At 36.5% G+C, this 14,114-nt stretch overlaps 3 protein-coding genes across 3 annotated transcripts; 1 reads left to right on the top strand and 2 right to left on the bottom strand.

The window, feature by feature from the left end:
- Positions 1-76: 76 nt before the first annotated feature.
- LOC113691979 (xyloglucan endotransglucosylase/hydrolase protein 22-like) lies at positions 77-1,561 on the bottom strand. The gene is made up of 3 exons (XM_027210306.2): positions 1,216-1,561; positions 915-1,108; positions 77-606 (listed from the first exon to the last, which is right to left on the bottom strand). Exons 1-3 carry the CDS (start codon positions 1,486-1,488, stop codon positions 216-218), a joined length of 858 nt encoding a protein of 285 aa, XP_027066107.1. The 5' UTR covers positions 1,489-1,561; the 3' UTR covers positions 77-215.
- A 6,532-nt stretch (positions 1,562-8,093) lies between these two features.
- Positions 8,094-9,428, bottom strand: LOC113691977 (probable xyloglucan endotransglucosylase/hydrolase protein 23). The gene is made up of 3 exons (XM_027210304.2): positions 9,050-9,428; positions 8,744-8,937; positions 8,094-8,642 (listed from the first exon to the last, which is right to left on the bottom strand). Exons 1-3 carry the CDS (start codon positions 9,338-9,340, stop codon positions 8,243-8,245), a joined length of 885 nt encoding a protein of 294 aa, XP_027066105.1. The 5' UTR covers positions 9,341-9,428; the 3' UTR covers positions 8,094-8,242.
- A 1,788-nt stretch (positions 9,429-11,216) lies between these two features.
- LOC113692935 (xyloglucan endotransglucosylase protein 7-like) lies at positions 11,217-13,489 on the top strand. Its single transcript, XM_027211536.2, has 5 exons — positions 11,217-11,321; positions 11,459-11,553; positions 12,257-12,479; positions 12,573-12,766; positions 12,863-13,489. Exons 1-5 carry the CDS (start codon positions 11,217-11,219, stop codon positions 13,404-13,406), a joined length of 1,161 nt encoding a protein of 386 aa, XP_027067337.2. The 3' UTR covers positions 13,407-13,489.
- Positions 13,490-14,114: the final 625 nt, after the last annotated feature.

Below are 14,114 nucleotides of genomic sequence, written 5' to 3'. Positions count from 1 at the left end.
ATTTCTACATAAAAAAAAAAAAGCCACTAAATATGATAACAAGCTAAAGAATCTTTGGAATATTGCAATATAAATATTCTAGCTTTCATTCTATTTCAACTTTTATTCAGGTACACAAACGAAAGAATATATAAATAATTATAACAAACACAATACACAAAAAGCATAAAATGCAGCAAACATTTTGCCCCTGATCAGTTTCTTATGACGATCCATTATTGAAGAGAACACTCGGCAGGAAAGCCTTGGGGAAAGCGTTTTGTATCAGTGCAATAATTGTAAATCATGTAATTCTTCCGGACCCATTGTAGCCTCTGTTGGCTTGTGGCATCCAACTCCTGATTCAGCCATGCATTATTGGAAGGAGAATTTGAATTGCACGAAGATTTTCCTGACGACCAAATACAAGCATTTTGGTTGAGGTTTCTGTAGGAAGCAGTGAAAGGAGCTCTGGACCAGTCTGTCTTGACAAGTCCACCTCTTGTTGCCCAGTCATCAGCATTCCACAGGCTTGAGTACATCTTCATTGGTTGGTTCTTTGGGTATGGAACACCCAGAGACTCGGGATTCTTGTATTCCCTGATAGGTGTGCCATCCACGGAAAAGCTGAAAATATAGAGCCAAAATTCAGGATCAAAACAAACTTGCATGTTTTGAAACTCTACTGACTAGTAATTAATTGAAAAAAAAAAAGAAGAAAACTATAAGTTGTATGTCATGTAAGTATAGATAGAACCATAGATTTTACGTTAACTATGGAAACTATAGTATATGTAAATTTAAGTATGCAACGTAAATTATTTTTAAAATTTTTGCAGGGTGTATGTTTAAACTAATAAAGAACAATATGCGAATGTTTTGATGTGGTCAAGTTTTTAAGTGACAGAATTTCTTGCATTTGTAGTTGTACTTACATGATGCGTTGTGGGTTCCAAAGGATTGAATAGGTGTGGAAATCCGCAGTGGGGTCAAACCAAAGGTAGAATTGTTGCTCCCGGCCACCCTTGCCTTGAGCGTATACATTAGTATGAAGAATATAAGGATCGCCACTCAGGTTTCCCAAGAATTCGTAGTCTATTTCATCATGAGTTGGTCCTTGTGATGATAGCTGCACCATGTGTGCAAGGACGTGGTATTAGTAACAGGATTTTTGAAAGGAAAACTTGATATATTTGCTCAGCAATATTAAATAGTACTTGGAAGAACCGTTCTTACATAATAGGCAGTTACAGTGCCAGCTGAATTTCCAGGGACAAGCTTGAGCTGCATATCAATCTTTCCAAAGAGATATTCATTCTTGGATTGAAAGCCCGAGCCTGAAGTTTTATCAAGGGAGAGAGTAAGAAGGTCTCCGTTGTTGAGGATTCTTGCACGGCCATCGCCCCATGTAACATCAATATTGTTGTAGAAATTTGCGAACGCTGAGCTGACAAAGAGAGACAATAAAACAAATACTATTGGAGTCAAATTCCAAGAAGAAGAAGCCATTAGTATTTCTCTATCTGTTGAAGAATATTAGTTGTACTTTGAAGAGAAATGTGCCTCAAAGATGATTTAAACTGAAGCTTATTGGTAGATATATATATATAATGGTGGGAAATGTGCAAGACAAGAGACACTTGAGCCGATTGTTCGAACGAACCAAGATAAGTGTGGGGTTCACAAAAATTTTTTAGTAAAAGATTGAAAGATTAAGAGGGAGATTGAGCTGGACACAGAAGGTAGAGGGGCAGAGGTTGTTATTACTTATTAGCGCATGTCTTTTGAGTACGCAGTGACCAACCCGGGGGCGGGCGGAAGGAAGAGTCCAAGAAGGCTCCCAATAGTAAGTTGTAGTACCAGTGATCAAGATTAGGAGTCTCACGAGTTGCTGAGTTACTTGAGTTGTTGTTTAGTTTAAATCGATTATGTAACTTTTACATCATCTGATGTAAATTAGTAGTGTAACTTATGCGATTAAATTTATGAAAAAAATCACACAATTACATTAAAATTGTTTGAATTTATACCCACTTATCCAATCAGTTTGAGTCAGAACTTGCGAGGTCCCAAATTCCTAGTAATCACTACTCAGACGCGGTTGTGTTGAATGGTTTTACCGCTGATGTGAGCTTTCTTTGACCTACAAAAAGATGCCTCTCTGGACGATTGGTGACTTCTCACCAACTCTAACTATTGTCATGAATTTTACTTTGTGAACTTTTTCTTATTTGTAAGATTACGTTTTAAGAAGAAAGAACGACACAAGTCTCCTTCATCTCACCAATGCCCCTGCTTCTTTTCTTTGCTACCATTGAAACCAAAGCGTGTTGTAAGTGATCAGGCATCTTATTTATTATGCAAGAGAATGGCACCAAACGTAGAAGCCATTGACCCCTTATGGTAATTTGACAATTTTCACAAGATGGGCTGCTGGAGAGGCCTGGCCAACACTGCACCAGCGTACCAACCAAGAAATATGACGTTGGACTGCTGGAGGTTTGGAATGGGTATACAACCCAACCCTCACAAGATGAGATCGCGCTTTTGGATTAGATTTAGAGGTGCTTTTTTTTTTTTTTTCCTTTTTATTTGACAAGACCTTTGGACCCCCCGATTAATTAAATGTGAGCTGAATGGTATCCTATTAATTTTGTTGTACATGCATGCAATCTTGCTATGTATATGCTTGCCAGCTGCTACGTCGCTACCATCCCCAACTTCATCTCTCTTTCCAATTCCAATCAATGCTGTATTATTAACCATATATTAATTATTGTTGATTTGGTCACTCTAATTCTTCCAAGAGGAAGGAGGAGGGGAGGAAGAGGGAGTCGCGAGAATCAGATTAGAGATTTTATGGTTACTTGGCTAACATTTGTGTTTGGACAGCCAATTATTTGGCCAAATATATTTGCTGACATCACTATTACAATTTCCAATACACATTTTTATCTTCCCAATTACCTTTTTATCTCACATACATCACATCACAACAAGTGCTACAGTAAAAATATTTCAAATAACTTACAATCCAAACACACAAAATTATTATTCTTATTAGTTCGGTCATTGATATTTTTTGCGAGTCGAAAAAATCCTATGCACATTAGATTACGGAATCCTCTGCTATATAACATAGGCCGGTTCTTCTTCTTTTTTTTTTTTTTCCTGATACAGAGATATTCAGGTTTTCAGCCTTACTAATTCCCTGTGCGATCCGAGAGGAAAGGTCCACTCTTCCCGAACACAATATCCGGGGAACTCAAACCTGGGTCGGCAGCCTTAAGGAAGAACTGGCCGGTTCTTGATTGCTATAGATTTTACAAAAATAATAATAATAATTGGAATTAGTAAAAAAAAAACACTCTTGAATAGTGCCTAGACTTTGGTTTTTTGGCTTATTAAAAAAATCTAAACATTCAAGCACAAAACCAAATGAAATCACAGAAAAACTCTTCTTACATCTAGGTAATAATTAATCAAACCAGAATGCCCTCACATACAGTCCTACTTGTTCATAGTCAAATTACGTACTAAACTCTTTTTAGAACATGATGGTCTTTTTGCAAACACTTTACAGGTGGTGGTGGTGGTGGTAGTAGCACTAGTACGAAAGATCTTGAAGTCGAACCCATCCTGTTGAGTCTTGATATCCATTAGCTTAGATGGTAAAATCTGCACACCAAAGACGACACAAGTCCTTTAAATTTCTAAAAAATTGATATGGCTATCATAATGATACATGTCCACAACGACCTGTAAGATCCAGTCCGAGCTGCCGTACGTTCACCTAATCTTGCTTTGTTTAGCTGGATACAGATGGAAAATTAAACAAAATAATTAAAAAAAAAAAAAAGTAGCATTTGTTGATTTGAAAGCATGCAGATAAGGGTCCACAAGATTTGACTCGTTTGAACAATCCAATCCATTCACCTTCAATATTTGTTTCCCACACTCGTCGGTTTTATTATAGCTTTCCTGGTGGGAAGATCATCGATTAAAATGTGCACTTCATGCTCAGCCGCCACCGGCACATCAGAATTCAGATTGTGACTTATCCAAATTAATTAGATTTGACTTTTTTATTCTCTGAATTGTGGTTCGATTTCAGTTGTAAAAAATATTTTAATTCTTTTTGCCCTTTTCTGGGGAAGCCATAGCTCATCTTAAAAAACTGTCCCGCTTGAATTGTTTTTTTTACCACCTCTTTGATGGGGCGGGAGACAAGGGTTCGAACCTAATAGAAGGTTGCCAAACAGGCCCGATTCTAATAGAAGGTGTGTGCATGAAAAAATATATATATACAACATTTTTAATCCAATTTTTTTTCTTTAGAAACTTTCCATCCAAATGCAGAATTCTCATGTACGATAGATGCATCCTTTCTCGAAATGCATTCAATTTCCTCCTCTTTCTTTTTTTTTTTTTTAAAAAAAAAAAGAAAAATATTTGTTATGACGTTGTTAATGTGCTAGTAATAATCATCCACCACCAAATAAACATTTCGGATTAAATAAGCATTTGGCATGTTTTGTAGAACGATTTTATAGAAAAAGAATCAATTCTGATTCTAGCATAGTACAATTATCTTCCAACCACTTTGCAATTTCATCTATTAAATGATTTTCCTCGCACAATTAGTTGTTTTACCAAGTCCATACCTCTTTGTCAGTGTTGATGCTATTTAGTGTCCGCCAACTTTGATGCAGAGTCCTAAGTCCTGACCAATTAATACGACCACAGCAACTTTATCACGGTTAAATACTCCCTTCATTCCAAATATTGTTTGTAGTATTTTGGGATTCTAACTTTTTAATAATGATAGTTTGACGCTGATGTTAATGAATTTTTTAAAATTATTCATTAAAATTAAAATTTTAAATTTAAATTTAATATGAAATATAAATAAAGATAGAGATAACATTAGAAAAAGAGCAAATTATCTGGTTGGCCATTAAACTTTTGCAATTGTCGAGTTTTGGTCATTCAACTATTAAAAGTCTGATTTTGATCACTAAAATGTATAAAGTTAAGATGCAAGACCATTCAATTCTGTTAGATTTAACCGTTAAATTCGTCGATCTGTTTGTCCACGCAATTTCCAAGACAAAAGGCAGGGTCAATTTAAGAAGTTCAACATTGGCCATTCTCTTGCACAAATTCATCTGGATCCTACCACAACTTATGTAAAGATTGGATGAAAATGGGGAATTAAGCCTGTGGGTTGGTTGCAGGTATTTGGTTTTCAGCGGGTAGAAAGTCCAAAGTTTGAGTTCGATGTAATATGGTTGAAGTTGGAACCATCCTTTTACCTTCATCTAATTGAGAGGGATCCTACCACAAAGCTCCCTGAAGGTCCATGGAGTTCCACCTCTGCAGTGGCTGACCCCAAGAACCTCCCCAGGGGTTACCAAATCTGCTTCTCTGTCTCCAAGTTTGACTCCTTTGTTCAGGCCGTCAAGGTTGGAGTATACATTTGCTGTGTAGTGCGTTTAGTTTTTTATTTTTACTATTATTATTATTATTTTTTAAGCTTGATATTTTGTGGGTTTGAATGGACTGGTTATTTTGATGAAATGAATGCTGTGTTTTAAATTGAAACTTCAAAAAAAAAATTTTTAAGCTTTGTTTGTTGTGGTTCCGAACTACTCAAATAGATGTTTGGAACAGAGTTCTTCTTTGTTGGTCTTAAAGTTAAAAGAATACAAGAGTACAGAAGTCAATTGACTTCTGATTCTTATTAAGTAGAGAAGTTGGTGTTCCAAAATTGAATCTTGTATTAAGACCGTATTAAGCAGACAGCACTGAAAGAAGAAGTGTTTTTTGGTTGGATACGTCAGAGAGAACCCTGTGATCACCGCCTCCCGGAGGCCCCGCAATAGACAAGAAATTAGAACCTGAAAATGTATGGACCTAAAAGATTGAACGCTTGATAAGAAAAACAATAGCAGTAGCATTCAGAATTTACTTGCACTGAAGAAGAATGAAATGACGAATTTTTCATCCTCTGAGTCCGTTGGATTTTTAACTCTTCTTACAGCTACTTTTGTTTGTTGTTTGTCCATGAGATTTCGGGATTCAATTTGACGGCATTAATATTGCCAAAACCTTACTGTCTTATTGTACAGAAACTATTGCGGATTTGATTCTCATGTTGGTTGGCCAGTGTTGAACTTCCTAAATTGACCCTGTCTTTTGTCTTGGAAATCGTGCGGATAAATAGATTGGCGGACTTAACGGCTAAATTTAACAGAATGGTCTCGTGTCTTAACTTTACACATTTTAGTGGCCAAAATCAGATTTTTAATAGTTGAATGATCAAAACTCGACGATTACAAAAGTTTAGTGACCAACCGAATAATTTACTCTTAAAAAAAAAAAATAACAACTTTGACTTTGGCAAAGTGATAGGTGTTTGTACTTTCAAAATAAAATGCAAGATATTTTCAATGGAGCAAAGGAAATAAATGAAAAATTATAGTGAAAAAGAATGAATTTTACTGCATGGCACTGGAGGGTTCAAGATAGGGCCCTGGGGGCATAGTCCCCAACTAGACACCAAAAATTACTATAAACCCTCTACCAAAGTAAGCAATTCTACTAATTTGCCCCTTCTAATTTTGAAAACTATGCATTGCCTCATTGATATTAAAGAATAGAAGATAGCTAATGTAAATACTCTTTTAATTTTCTCTTTCACTAAATAAACTACAGTAAATAATAACTTGAAAAAAGAAAACTAAAATGGCTAATTAGTTATGCTCATGCTATATTAGTTAATGGTGCAATCTTCTCATTAGTATATTTATGGCCCTTTTAATTTCAATTTTGTTATATATCTAGTTAGTAGATATCAATGTAGAGCTATTATCTTGTAATTTACTCATACTACTTCTCCAAAACTTTAGTATATATCCTCTATTTTCATTTATTAACTTGTTGTGATATTTTTATATTATCTCAAAATTAAAGCTAAAATAATTGACTAAATATGTTAGTATTTAGAAAAAAATTTAAAAATTTCATGTATACAATTTGCTAACTTTGGCTCTGTATGAAATAGCTGTTTTTGAGAATGTTTTTGAAAAGTTTAACTGTAGTAACATATATAAAAAACTTTTACTGCAAATGTTTTTTATTTTGTTTTTTGGAGGTGTTTTTAAGGATGTTTTGAGATGTATTTTGAGATTTTTTTTTAGAATTTAAAATTTTTTGGGGGTTTTTTTAATTTACACCAATTATCACCACCACTACTCCCTACTCTCTTATCTCTCTCCCTCATTCTCCCTTTTCCTCCTCCTCCTTTTTTCCGTCTTCTTCCTTCCCTCCCTTCCCTCAGAACCACTTTTCATTGCTGGCGCGACCTTTTTGGTTGACCTAGTTGCGACCGGAGTGGAAGGTAGGTCTGGAGGGGAAGAGGAAGGGAAAGGAGTGGAAAGAGAAGGAAAAAGAGGAGAATGAGAAAAGAAAGAGGGAGAAAAGAATGAGAGAATAGGACGAAGGTGGTGGCGGTAGTGAGTCATGATGGGAGGAAGAAAAAAAGGTAATAGGATTTATTTATTTAATATATTATTATTTTGTTTATTTTATAAGTTGTATTTGAAATATAAAATAATGTTTTTTGTGGCGCTTTGAAATATATATATATATATATAACTGTAGCATTATCCATGAAAAACACTTGAATTCAAATTGAGCCTTTATTTTAATATATTATTTTGCTCTTATCCTTGTAAAAGCTGACTTCATTAAAATGAACCCAAAGTCTTGAACTTTTAAATTGTGAAATTGAATTATATATGTACATTGAACCTTACATAGTGTGAAACCTATAACATAATGTTTGAAATTTGTATTTGAGCCTGAACGAAATAGGTTGGAAAGTGCCCCCAATAAAGAAATTTTCTGGCTTCGCTACTGCTGCATGGAGATTGGAGACAAAGATTGCTCCTTCCATGTAATATACCAAGATTCTGCAGCTTCTACTTGCCCGTGGCTTTTCGAGAATGCATGGTCGGATATTGCTGTGTATGAGCTGTTCCACTTCTTTGACTGACTTATTCTTAGTAAAAAATAAATCTCAACATGCAACAGAGTTTTTACTCCAAAAATTTAGAAATTTCTTTCATTACTAAAAGAATTAGCTACAGAAACAAAGTGGTACTTTACTCTGAATGCTTCAGGTAACCAATAGGAAATAAAGAATTAAAGAATTACAAAACTTTAAACTGATAAGAGCACTAGTACTAAATTTCTTTTCCTATGAGGACCGATTGATTGCACATTCTGGGGGGAAGCTTTGTGGAAAGCGCTTTGAATCAGTGCAATAGTTGTAAATCATATAATTCTTCTGCACCCACTTGAGCCTTTCTTGGCTAGTTGCATCCAACTCTTGATTCAGCCATGCATTGTTTGAAGGAGTGTTTGAATTGCATGAAGATTTTCCGGACGACCAAATACAAGCATGTTCATTGAAGTTTCTGTAGGAGGCAGTGAAGGGAGCTTTGGACCAGTCCGCTTTAACAAGTCCACCTCTTGTTGCCCAGTCATCTGCATTCCACAAGCTTGAATATATCCTCATCGGTTGGTTCTTTGGGTACGGAACACCCAGAGACTCAGGATTCTTGTATTCCCTGATAGGTGTGCCATCCACGGAAAATCTGGAGGGAAAAAACAAACCCAAAAGTTGTCGTGTTAGAAAAGGTTGCACACGAATTTGCTCAATCGAATGGCAGGAATTGTTCTTGTTCTGTAAACTTACATGATGCGGCGTGGATTCCAAAGGATGGAATAGGTGTGAAAATCTGCAGTTGGGTCGAACCAGAGGTAGAATTGCTGCTCTCTGTTTCCCTTGCCTTGGCTGTACACATTTGTGTGAAGAATATAAGGGTCACCACTAAGGTTTCCCAAAAATTCGAAGTCTATTTCATCATGGGTCGGTCCTTGAGATGACAACTGCAAAATCCCACCCAAATTATTAGCATTTTAATCTAATAGAGTACCTGAAGAAGTATATATTATGAGGACCATATGCATGGCAGAAAAAATGTACTGGATAGCTACTTACGTAATAGGCTGTGACAGTGCCAGCAGAATTTCCAGCGACAAGTTTGAGTTGCATGTCGATTTTGCCAAATAGGTACTCTCTTTTAGATTGGAAGCCAGAGCCGGAGGTTTTATCAAGTGAGAGAGTGAGAAGTCCACCACTGTTGAGTATCTTTGCCCGGCCATCGCCACCCCAAGTAATGTCGACATCTTGATAGAAGTTGCTAGCGGATGCAAGTACTACGAAAGTGCTTCCTATAAAGGATGTTAGCAATATTCTTACTAGACTAGATGAACAAGAAGAATAAGCCATTTTGAAAAATTTGAAGTAAGGGGTTTTTTTTTTTTGCCCTCTTTAGTGACTGAGATAGGTAATTTTGTGTTTTGGGATGATTTGAAGATTTCTGCCAAGTAGAGTATTTATAGGGAGGCATTAGCACTCAGGAAGAGCTGAGGAAGGTTCAGCAGAGGAGGCGAGTTGTGGGGGTAAAAGTGGTTGAACAAGTGGGTGATCACTTGATAACATTTTTAGCTGTACCCAGATGGCTACTAGAAGCAAGTGGTTGTGATTTGTGACAATTGACATAAGAAAAATGCCCAGCTAGCTGACAACAGCCCGGACCTGGACCTGGACCTGGACCCTGTTTTATATTTATAACACGCGGTTCTGGTTCTTGGTGATCTCACAGGGATTAATCTACTGGTTCCCTAACTACTTATACCAGTCATATGAATAAAACACAAAGTACAAAGAAACAAATCAAGGTGAACTCATGGGTTTCTTTTTTTTTTTTTTGGGGGTTATCTTGGATCCGTACAACCCTACTCCAATTATTTTGTTTATCCTTCTGGTACACCTTTTCCAGCGTCAAATGAGATGGACCAATATTAGACCCTGAGGCTGAAAGGACTACAATTTAAGAAGGGATTGTTAAACCACTAAGGTTTGTTGGATGGTATTGAAATGATAACCATGACGGATACAAAAGGATAACCAAGGGTCGAAGATATCAGCTTAGCTGGTAAAACGTAAAAAAAAAAAAAATATTATGCTCATTACACTTCGGAGCTAAGAATCCTACCCAATGATGTCTATGATGACCTTCAACCCATTTGAAAGCCCAGGTCCATATGAGAAAAGTGGTAGTAAACTCCAATACTTTTGAGGAATAAAAGGTCAAAGAGGTAATCGCCTATTTTGATGTCAAAATGAAATGATGTAATATTTTGTGAAATAGTTAGATTAAGTTATTACTCCCTCCGTCCCGTTTTGTTAGTCTTGGTTTTTTTTTTCACACAGATTAAGAAAGTATAATTAATTTGGTTGGAAACATAAATTTAAATTAATAATTTCCTAAAATACCCTTATGCTAATCACGAAGAGTGCCAATTAATATCAGTTACAACTAATGGGTTAGTATTAGAAAAGCTCAATGTATTCAATGTAGTGGGTTAGTATTTAATAACAATATATTAATAACAAGATATTTAATAAGGGTATTTTAGACAATTTGAAAGATTACTACATTTCTTAATGGGAAAGTGGACTACAATTTGGGACAGACGAAAAAGGAAAACAAGACTATCAAAATGGGACGGAGGGAGTAACATTTTTGACCACTAGGGTTAGTCCAGTAAGTAATTAAAGGAAGACTCGTAGAGTGATTCAGGATTCGAATCTTAGGTCTGACAGTTGAAAGTAAAAAAGATGTAGCGAGCAGTGAAAGGGTAAAAAATTCTTAATCATTTTAGGTCTCATGCATTCTTGCTGGTTAATTACCGTATATGGTAATTCCATCATTAATATTTAACACCTATTGCTGAAAAATTATTGAGGAATATTGCACTCTAAAATAAATGTAGCGGAAGAAGTGAACTAGCGAGCTGGTGCCCTTAGAGCAAGGAGCGAGCTGGTGCCCTTAGAGCAAGGAGCTTTAACCGCAAATGTATGGGTGAAAATTGCAATAGACATGGAAAATCAACGGAGCCTGTGTGGGGAGTAGCAATTATAGAGAAGGCTAATTCCCAAACATAGAAACTCATACCACAAGATTAAAAAGAATCAGAAATACTATATATGTATTACTGGTAATAACTGAAGGCTAAGAAATGGAGGGGTACGAGAAATATGGTCATGCAAAGACGACGATTCTTCACATTTTCTTCATCAGTAACAACCCCAAAATGAAATGGCATATCCATCAAGAAACTACTCTTACCCAACTAGGTCAAGCTCAAGGTCATCTATTCATTATCTTATACTTCTTGCCTTCGCTGCTGTTCTTGTCTTCAAGGTCCATTTCCAAATTATTCTTTGGAGACTCCATTTAATTTCTCTGTTTTTCTTTTTTTAAATTGATGGCAATTGTATAGGTTTATGCATGCATATGTCTGCAATAATCTTAATTCTGGGCTGAATTCATCTGAGCAGGTGGACGTCCTGATATCCCAATCGATCTTTGCAGCTCGCCGGAGAGCAAGCACGTCAAGGAATTTTGTGAGGCCAACCTATCGCCGCGCATCCAGGTACATCAAGTCTTATGGCCGAGGAGCCTCTGCTAGGCCTCATTGTTTTTTTTTTATTATTTACCCGACACGATAGACCTACATTATTCTATACTAAGACGAGGGGAACCCGAAGAGGTTCAAGGACAATTTGAAAGGAACTGAACCATCATCGATTTAAATGGGTGCTTACACACCTGCTGATGATATTTTCAGGAAAGTTTGGATTTATAGAATGTAGGCAAGAAGATTTGATCCCTTGACTTACACTCATGTACATATTTACAACTCTCTTGGTTCTGCTAGGCCTCATTGTGTTGCTTCAATTTTTGATACTCAATTCTGCCAATCTAAATTTTGTAAGATTCTTGGATACGTAATTGTTTTAGTTATTCTGGTATAATTGCGAAAATATGGTTTAGGAAAACAATTTAGAATCTTGGTACTAGATTTCTATAAGGTTTAGGATGAACTTTGTTTTGGATTGCCAAAGAAAAAAGAAAAGAAAAACAATGAAAAACGAGAGAATATCTATATGTCAAGTATCTCCAATCCTTACTTTTTATAGAAGTTGTGCGGTATTCAAAAATTTAATGCATGAATTCATATGTAGTCTTTGAAGTTTGGCCCGCGCATCAGGATTTACAAGCCATACAAGCCCTTGAATTGAATTGTGCTTATCATACCATGATTGGAATGGTTAAATTGCATTCTTGTTGGGCAGCTCGATCACAGGCTTCACAAATGGTACCTTCAACCGAAACTTTGTCCTCTCATGGGGTGAAGAACGGGGAAAGATCCTGGAACATGGTGAGCTTCTTACCTTATCCCTTGACAGAAAGTCTGGCTCAGGGTTTGAATCAAAGAAGGAATATCTATTTGCAAAGATTGATATGCAAATAAAGCTTGTCCCTGGAAATTCTGCTGGCACCGTCACTACCTACTATGTAAGGCTTAATGAGGAAGTGTTTTAATTAGCTTTGATTTCCTGTATCATTGGATAGCACTAGTTGACTAACAACCTGCATAAAATATTGCAGTTGTCATCAGAAGGGTCAGCCCATGATGAAATTGACTTTGAATTTTTGGGCAATTCAACTGGTAATCCTTACACTCTTCACACCAATGTTTTTAGCCAAGGCAAAGGCGATAGAGAACAGCAGTTCTTCTTGTGGTTTGATCCAACAGAAGATTTCCACACTTATTCCATTCTTTGGAATCCCAAATGCATTATGTAAGTCTAGTTTAATTAGCTCAACAATTCTCACTTCCAACTTCCAAATGCATTATGAAGGTAAATTATTATTATTATTATTATTTTGGGTGTTAGCCTATCTGTGGATGGCAAACCTATCAGAGAATTCAAGAACATGGAATCAATTGGGGTTCCATACCTCAAAGGCCAGCCCATGAGAATATACTCAAGTCTATGGAACGCAGATGAATGGGCTACGCAACATGGACTAGTCAAGACCGACTGGAGCCTAGCTCCCTTTACCGCTTCTTACAGAAATTTCAGTGCCGAAGCTTGCATTTGGTCTCCAAGAACTAGAAAATCTTCTTGTGAATCAACAGATTCAGCAAAAAGCAATTCTTGGCTGACTGAAGAGTTAGATTCAAGAGCTCGGGAGAAAATGAAACAGCTGCAGCAGAAGTATATGGTGTACAATTACTGCGAAGATCCCTGGAGATTTCCACAGGGACCTGGTCCAGAATGCGGTAGCAAGAGCAAAATTAATAGGCAAAGCAATAGCAACAACAACATTAACACCAATGCCAACAATAATGACAACATTATTGTTCCTAGGAAACCAAGGCGACCTAGACGTCGTTCACGATCAAAGCGAGCGAACAAGGTTGCTCAAATTGATTGAACGTAATGTTGGCTTTGTAATCCGGTTTCAAGGCGTAGAATATGTGTTCTTTTTCCTTTCTGTGACGAGAAGGAAGAGTAGCAATTAGAAATTAGTTGAAGACAAATATTGGGCTTTTATTTATTTGTTTTTTTTTTTTGGGAATTATATGTGTTGAGCTTGTTGCATGGTCTTTTTAGTATGTATGGAAGTTGCTGCTCCAGATTCCAAGTACGCTCGGAATGTTCTTGAGGAATAGTAGCAAAAGCATAAACCCCCCAAATTATGTATGCTATCTATTTTGGTACTTGACTTGAGCATGAATCCCTCTATAATTATATGGCTTAGTGACCATTATTTCTTGTAATAAGTTGAAATGAGATTTTTTTTAAAATTTTTTTTGGTGTCAAATTGGATGTAGTGATACCAAAATTGGTTAGTTAGCCATGGCAGAAAACATTAAACAAGCTGTAGGTACATAATTAACATTCCATTTCCAATTCTTTACTATTAGACTATACTCTTGTTGCTTAGATTTTTCTTCCTAATGGATCGAGGTGCCACCTAACACACTTATCCTTCCATCCAGTTAAGCCTCTCCCAGATGCTGCAACTTATATACTGCTTTTTCTTCCGTGTTGACCTCTGAGACATGATCGATTATCCATTGTGCTGCCAACAGCAAGAGGTTGTTGGTAAATGTCCAGGTGGGAAGGGAGGTCAAGAGTT

Source organism: Coffea arabica, chromosome 6c (genome assembly GCF_036785885.1).
Source record: "Coffea arabica cultivar ET-39 chromosome 6c, Coffea Arabica ET-39 HiFi, whole genome shotgun sequence".
Classification (NCBI taxonomy): Eukaryota; Viridiplantae; Streptophyta; class Magnoliopsida; order Gentianales; family Rubiaceae; genus Coffea; species Coffea arabica.
Note: the sequence above shows the minus strand (reverse complement) of the source record. Positions and strands in the feature narration are given on the sequence as shown.

Coding starts and splice junctions, on each gene's coding strand:
- LOC113691977 (XM_027210304.2), bottom strand. CDS start 9,340: ATGGCTTATTCTTCTTGTTCATCTAGTCTAGTAAGAATATTGCTAACA. Junction 8,938..9,049: donor GCACTGTCACAGCCTATTAC/GTAAGTAGCTAT, acceptor GGGATTTTGCAG/TTGTCATCTCAAGGACCGAC. Junction 8,643..8,743: donor TGGAATCCACGCCGCATCAT/GTAAGTTTACAG, acceptor TTTTCCCTCCAG/ATTTTCCGTGGATGGCACAC.
- LOC113692935 (XM_027211536.2), top strand. CDS start 11,217: ATGGCATATCCATCAAGAAACTACTCTTACCCAACTAGGTCAAGCTCA. Junction 11,322..11,458: donor CTGCTGTTCTTGTCTTCAAG/GTCCATTTCCAA, acceptor TCATCTGAGCAG/GTGGACGTCCTGATATCCCA. Junction 12,480..12,572: donor GCACCGTCACTACCTACTAT/GTAAGGCTTAAT, acceptor AAAATATTGCAG/TTGTCATCAGAAGGGTCAGC.
- LOC113691979 (XM_027210306.2), bottom strand. CDS start 1,488: ATGGCTTCTTCTTCTTGGAATTTGACTCCAATAGTATTTGTTTTATTG. Junction 1,109..1,215: donor GCACTGTAACTGCCTATTAT/GTAAGAACGGTT, acceptor CACATGGTGCAG/CTATCATCACAAGGACCAAC. Junction 607..914: donor TGGAACCCACAACGCATCAT/GTAAGTACAACT, acceptor CTATATTTTCAG/CTTTTCCGTGGATGGCACAC.